The sequence below is a fragment of the Pygoscelis adeliae genome, unplaced genomic scaffold (assembly GCF_000699105.1).
Source record: "Pygoscelis adeliae isolate BGI_AS28 unplaced genomic scaffold, ASM69910v1 Scaffold1, whole genome shotgun sequence".
Lineage (NCBI taxonomy): Eukaryota > Metazoa > Chordata > Aves > Sphenisciformes > Spheniscidae > Pygoscelis > Pygoscelis adeliae.
In genome coordinates this window covers 1,666,815-1,673,989 of record NW_008824051.1, presented here as the reverse complement: position 1 = coordinate 1,673,989, position 7,175 = coordinate 1,666,815, and the positions used below count along the sequence as shown (strand labels likewise).

The window sequence follows — 7,175 nt, the reverse complement described above, 5'->3', positions numbered from 1 at the left end:
GTGTTTTGTAGCGTGTCTGCATACTGGCTAAGTCACAGCAAGCAGTGCAGGAGTTGCCGCAAGTAACTTTATAGTTCCCTTCAGGTGAGCGAGGTGGCCTTAGGGTAAGAGGACTACTACTGTTTTTTGCAGCTCAGTGCTTGGCTGTGCGCACTGCTGGAGAGACTCTTGAGTAACTTCCAAGAGTGGCTTCAGGTCTCCGTTCCGGTATCTTTCCCAGTGACACTTAAACTGTCTTTCTATTTTAGTTTCTTTTATTTCTTTTATTTATTTTTAGTTTATTCTATTTAGTTTACTTTATCCCATTCTGAAAGCTGCGTTCGTGATAATAAACTCTGCAAAAAAGCCTCGAGAGGAATGGTGGTGCAGATCCCAGGTGACTGTGTTGCAGTGATTTATGAAAATCTCTGAGTTCCTGTAGAAAGCATCTTTGGCGTGTCCCCGTAAAATCCTACGAGCACGCCCGGTAAAACGTTGTCTCTAGGCTTTCCCACCTTGATATCTATTCCCAACTAAGAAAATACCGAAGGAGCAAGCTGGTCTGACTCACCCGTGGTGGTGTGACCGCTGGAGCGGGGCGAGGGAGGGTGTGGGAATCGGGGCTTACAGTATATGGGGAGGTCGGTTGGAGCCGATCGTGTTACACACAAGACCGGTCAGGCATGCTGTTTTGTCGTCTTTTTTGAGGCAGCTTTGAAATGACGTCACATCCGAGTGTTAGGGAAGGTCTCCTAGAATGGATCTAGACATGAAAAGGAGTTTATTTACAGTGCACAGCAGCAGAGGTTTGGGTGATTATTTCATGGCAAAGATGGGATTTGTTTCGCGTAGCCACGCTAGATTTTCATATAAACTGGAAGGTCCGCACCATCTAACCTCGTGCTGTTGTGAGCAAGAAGAGCTACTTCCTTGAAGAAGACCCACTTCAACCACAGCCCAGCAGGCTAGAACAGTTACTAGAGGCATGAATCTGGCAGCACTGCCGCTTTTCTTTTATTTTCTTTTGAGAGTTTCCCATAGGTTTTCCCTCTCGTGTGTATCTCGCATCTGTTTACAACCTTTAAAGGGTGAGATGTGACTCTGAGAGGCAGAGGAGCAGGCGTTTCGTCAGGCGCCTCTGTGTAGCATCCCTTCTGAGCGCTGGATGCTCTCCTGGCACGCAGAGACCGTCGGTGCTGTAGCCGTCGGTACTTGCCCTTGTGGTGGTGAGTCCCCCATGTCCCAAACCGTGTGACACCGTCCTCTCTAGACGCTCTTTCAGCCTTTGCCGTATCCTTTTCCCCAGAAAGGAAAGTAAGCATTGTCTCCGCTTGGGCATATACTGTGATATGTTTTGTTGATACCCTTAAAAACGTTAATTTTTTCATGCTTGCGCGTGCAAGTACCAACCACCTTACTTGTAAACTCCCCTTTGACTCAAAGCAGAAACAAGTAATAGCGAGAGGCGTTTGCATGAGTTATGCCTGCCTTTGCTCTGGGGACGTGCGCGCTGTCAAAAGCTGAAAGCTTTAATTCCTCCAGCTCTCGGGACCAAGAGTAAGGAATTCCAAATTAAACAGATTAGCTGCGAGCTCCAAACTTCTCCCAGCTGTGCCTGTGCCCCGGAGAGCGAGCAATGTAAACACAAGTTCACGTTACACTTTGAAGTCGGTGTGTATTTTTGACTGTTACACCAGTTCCTTATTTTGGAAAAGTAATGAAATGAGTAATGCAGTGGGAGACTTAATCCACGTATATATCCCAAATAAAAGCGAAAGCCAAGAAATTCCTATTTCCCATCAGTTGTGCCTTTTGCTTATGTTTATTTCAGAGGCATAGGTTGGAGAGCTTTTTTTTTTTTCTTCTGTCTAGGAGACATCAAGCAGAGTTAAATAAAAGTGCAGCCATATGTAGTCTCAAAAAGAAATTTGAGGCAAATCAACATAAATCAAGCAGTATTTTTACGTAGAAGGTATTCTTCAAGTTCTTTGCGTAGTTAAGTAATAAACAAAACGGCGATACAAAGAATATGGCTGTAAAATACAGAGATAAATCTGCCATATTTTACTTGGATATCAAGTAAAATATATATCAATATACCCTAAACTTGGATACCCAAACGTTTAGGGTATTTTATACACCATATGTGCTTTATTGCTTAAACTGCAGAGAATTTGTTCTTTCCTTAGAGACTATTACACTTTATGGCAAAATGCTTGAAGAATTGTCTACATATTTGTACAAGAAACGGTAACAACTCATATGGTATCGTTATGGGACAGCTTCACCACGGTGTGCACAGTATGCAGAGTTTTACGTTAAATTTCTGTATAGCCTATGTGTAACGGACGGTGTTGTTCCTGGAAGTATAACCGACGTGTAGTAGTGTATGGGGTCTGTAGTCGTTCTGGAAGGGTGGAAATACAACGACCAGGCGTTGTCCACGAATGGAGTAGCTCGTGCGAAGAGCTCAGCTTATTTTGAAGGGATTATTTAACTGTTTTGTCACACTGTGTGTAGGTAAATCTGCCTTTTTTGAGCTTGAAACAACCCGTGAGGTTGGTATTTGCCCAATAAGACCCCACCGTGGGAGTGGCACGTGTTAAGATACACGCCGGGGTGTTACAACGGGAATTTATTTAGAGGATGCATAGCTTAACAGTTTTGAAGCCACGATGGCCTTTGGAGCTAGAGGCAATAAGGAATGTGTTTATAAAATCACGCTTTTCTGTGTATTTTGGAATGTGAGTACTGTCTATTAAACATTGCATTGACTTGCCTTACGCTTTGCAGAAGGGAGGTGTTTCCCTGCTGTTCCCCATTAGATGACCCCGTGCTCCTCCAATATTTAAAACGAGGACCTTTGTGTTTAAATCCGCAGGGATGCGCTTGAGGGTTTTAACCAGTGCCAAACGTTAGGGAAGACCCTGGGAGTGAGATGCTCTGGGGGTTCACTCGTGCGCTGTGCTGGTTCAGACGCTGCTGCTTCCCTGCCGTGGAGGAGGCGATGCAAGGCCACTCGCATCAGGGTGGTGGGGGACGTTGCTGGATGACAAGTCAGCGTCCTCGGCTAGCTGAGGACCAAGCCATATCTGGATGGAAAGTACCAAAGTCAATACCTTGAATTGCACCTTGCAGCGAGTAGGAAGTTGTTATTACTGTTTCACCGCAGGAAGAGGTACAGTATCCCCCAGCAAGGCACAAAAGTTGAGCAGTATTTTCACTGCAGATTTGATCTGGGATTTTCGAAGTGACTGAGGACCCAATAATAGTTACAGCCTATGAAATCTCTCAATAATAGGTCAGGGTTTCTCTTCCTTACATCCTCGAGGTATTAAAATGAAGAAATTAAGCCGCAACTACCGCTCATTAAATGCTGAGGGACTGAGTTAATCTGATAAATGGGAAGATTGTTTTCAGGCAGAAGAGGATGAATTGAGATGAGTCGCAGCTTTTGGGTTCACTGGAATCGATGCATTTAGGATCAACTGTTATTTCAGCCAGCTTTTTTGTTTGCAGTTTCAATATTCTAAAAATGGTATTTCCTGTCGCCTATCTGAATGAGATACCACACGTGCTTGTAATTTAAATGTTATGGGCTGCATAACATATGTGGTAATAGAGATCAATAGCATCTTCTATCATTTTCCTCTTCCCCCAAATGTTTGGGTTATGTTTACACGGGTCCCATGGGAGCTTTTTGGAGTCAAAACGCATCTACCCTAAAGCTTGCGTTTACTGCCATTTGGAGGAAGAACGTCCTAATTCTTAAGGAGGAATTTGGAGCACTTTTTAGAACAAAAAAGAACTTGAGAGAAAGGATGAATTTATGGTGGTGTGCAGATGTAAAAGCGTCAGAGAACAAGCTACATAAAGTAGCATAGGACTATAAATGTTTTGGTTTTTTCTTTTAAATACTAGATGAATGGTGCTGCCCATAACACGTGAGAGGGTGCATTTCCTTTTATTAGCACGGCGTTATAAAAACAGCTTTTAAAGATCCATTTGGATTTTTTTTTTTCCTCCATTCCTAGTAGTTGGTTTTGGGGATCAGCGAGCAGTAGTAGGGGAACTGCTATCTATTTCAACGCTTACTTCTTGCATGTGTGTTTTTGTTAACATCAGTATCACTTTTTTTTTTTTTTAAAGACACATTTCTGGAAAAGTAATGAAAGGTGAAAGTTCCAGCCTCTGACAGGTACGTGAAGGGTATTGTAACTGCAGATGAGAGCTCCATCTGCCAAAGTGGTTTGCTTCATAGACGTTTATTGACTGAAGTTAGGTATTTGGCAGGTGAATTGCAAACATCTTTTTGTTTTGTAACGGGAAAAAAACCTGCCGAATAATCTGTAACATCACGTTTTAAAAAGTGAATAGCAGCAGACGGGGAAAAAAAAATCAACATCTGGAAATAATAAAGGACGCTGAAAAATTTCATTTCTGATGAGAAAGGGAAACAGGCTGCCGAATGTGTTCTTTACCATAAAAAACATTTGTATTTACTTACATTCCCATTTTATGTTTTCTTTTTCACTCGCACATCTCAGTGTTTTGTGATTTGCCCCTTCAGCGTGGCCGCGGTCACACCGAATAGCTGTGCCTTGTCAGGCTGCTGAACGTGCCGTCACTTCCGCTGAGCTTCACGCCGTACCCCGCATCATCCCCAGAGCCCCTCCGGAGAGAGAGGCTTTCTCTCCCCTCGCTCAGCGTGGTTTTTTCTCTCTCTGGCGGTCCCTTATCTCTTGTAAATGCCAGAGGAGTTTTTAATGGCAGCCTTTGAGGCTGCTTCCCAAATGTTCTCTGTTTACGAGCGTGCCCCACGGTCCTGGCTGCTAGAGAGAAAAGCCATACTCTGAGTTAGCATCGTGTGAGCTGTCGTTAACAAACGAGGTTTGTTAAGACGAAGGAAGGTCTGAAAACCTTGAAACTTCCCGATCTAGAAATAATCAATATATACTGCTGAACGAGTAGTGCCGGCAACCAGAGGGGAAGGAGGAGGAGGGTGTGGAACGGGAGGAAAAAATGATGACCAAGTCGGAGACCAAATAGCTGTGATTTTTCTTTCCACTGCTACACTTTATTTTGATGAAGTGATTGTGTGGGTGAAGGATACGCTGGTAGTTGTGTGTGTCTGAGCTATGACAGTCATTTGTAACTTGTTTGCTCCTTTTCTCTCTCTCTCTCTCTCTCCAAGTGGAGAGGAGAGTGCTCATAAAATAACTAGCATAGTGCAAATATTTTTACTGAACAAAAAGGTCGAGAGTTCAAAAATAATGAAGGACCAGAGTTGTCCTCCATTGCGAGCTCTTGTTTGCTCGGCCGTGGAGTGAGCCGGCTGTGCCACAGGTTATGCTGCTTTCTTAAAGGCTACGAACTGGCCAAGAAATAATGGGGAGATGGTAAAAATAATGACTTATAGCGTAAGATTTCACTTGGCTGAACTTTGGCATCTCTAGAAACGAGCTGTTCTCTGAACGCTACAGATAAAGAATGGCTTTTGTGGTTACGTGGTCATATGCTGTAGTGCTTGTGCAATTAATAAATGGCCTAACTATGGCTCTGTGTGCATGAAGGGGAATGGCTTTAAGTCATCGTTATCTAACCTTAATTAACGGAGTAACATATGTGCAGGTGGTTTTGTCTGTATGAACTCTGCCTGCCTTGTGCTTTCAGGCAAACGTGAATATGTTCTGACACAAGAATAACTTTTTTCCAAATGAACGATGTTTATCTGTGCCCTGTGGTGCTTCATTGTACTCAATTCCTCAGTCATTAGCAATTTATTGCTCACTTCTTCATCAGTCAGGAGCAGTGGGGAGGAAAAACTCTGGGGATGACATATCCTGCATAAGGATACAGTGAGCATTTACATTTCAGTGCATGATTTAAAAGGTCGAAGGCAAGATTAATTATTTACTGCTTGCAGGCCTGCTCCGAGGACATCTAGCCAAGCCCTTTACCAAAGATACTTTGTTTGATGAACTGTAGTTTATTAATTGGTTTAAAGACCTGTACTTTTTCCAGGCTGCCAGCCAATTCAGTGCTCAGCAGATGCGTGTGCTGTTACTTGGCTTTGACTTGTGTTTCACCAGTGTTTTATCTCCGGTGGATGCTTGTAGTCTACCCTTCAACAGGGTTGTATCGCTCATCCCTAGGGCTATCTCTTTCTTGTTTATAGGTCTAATGCTTTTCCACCCCCCGCCTCTCACCTTTACTCTGGCATGTCCAGTCTCCAAGAGCATAAGTCAGGGTTGAAGGAACTGACATGAAGCGATTCCTGCCCAGGTCTGGAAAGCGTCTGGGACCAATCTGCGCATCTGGCTCCTGGCAGGAGGCACCTCAGATAGCAGCATGGAGCGGGTGATGAGTCGCAGGCCAGTTCTGGTGGCTGCAATACGCTTCCTGCTGCCTCTCACCTGGGGATGCTCATGCAGCTGCCCTGTTGCCTGTGCCCATCGCACGAGGGGAACGTCTGCCTTGGAGAGACCTCAGGAACTGGCCATTCATTGCACATGTTATCTTGGTGGGCTGGTTTTGCCCTGATGGCTGATGGTTTTGCCCTGCCCTGCCCTTTGCCATCAGCACTCAGTTGCTACAGCTTTTCAACAACAAAAAAAAATATCCCCCCCATCCTCCTGATTTTGTTCTTGGAAACAACTGCACCATTCTTACTCAAACACTGTTTTGTTTAATGGTGGGATGGAGGGGAAGCCTCACCTGGAGCAGAGGCCTAGTATGGAAAATCTCTGTCCATATCACAAGCTACAGATAAGTGGTATAGTAGAAAGTATTATACAAGCGGTCCTGTACTAGCGGTGGGACTTTCTGCTCTCTCTGATCTAGAGGCTGCGTACATCAGATACTCTGAAGAGCCCATAAAGCTTAGATCTCCCTTAGATCCCCAACCTGGGAGAGCAGTGGGGATTCATGGGGAGTTTATTTGTTTCTACACGGCTGTCTCAGATTGTACATCTAAAACACAAAGTACACCGGATTTGTGAACTGCATGCACATTTTGAGCTTTGTGTGGTTTGAATTTTATAAGGGTTGGGTTTTTTTGTTTTGTCTTTCAAGAGATTTTATTTCCGTTCACGTCTGTTGTTTCTTTGTAGATGGTTTGCGGGTGATACGTGTGCAAGTGCCTCAAGTTTCTCCTACAAGATGTGTTCCACAAATCCAGCAAATTGGGTCACCTT

At 44.1% G+C, this 7,175-nt stretch overlaps 1 protein-coding gene across 1 annotated transcript in view; it reads left to right on the top strand.

Annotated features, from left to right (window-relative positions):
* Window positions 1-7,140: 7,140 nt before the first annotated feature.
* STON1 (stonin 1) overlaps window positions 7,141-7,175 on the top strand; it is an 11,652-nt gene continuing 11,617 nt past the window's right edge. Inside the window, exon 1 of the mRNA XM_009333612.1 lies at window positions 7,141-7,172. Within this exon, the coding sequence (XP_009331887.1) occupies window positions 7,141-7,172 (32 nt within the window). The remainder of the gene's footprint in view (window positions 7,173-7,175) is intronic.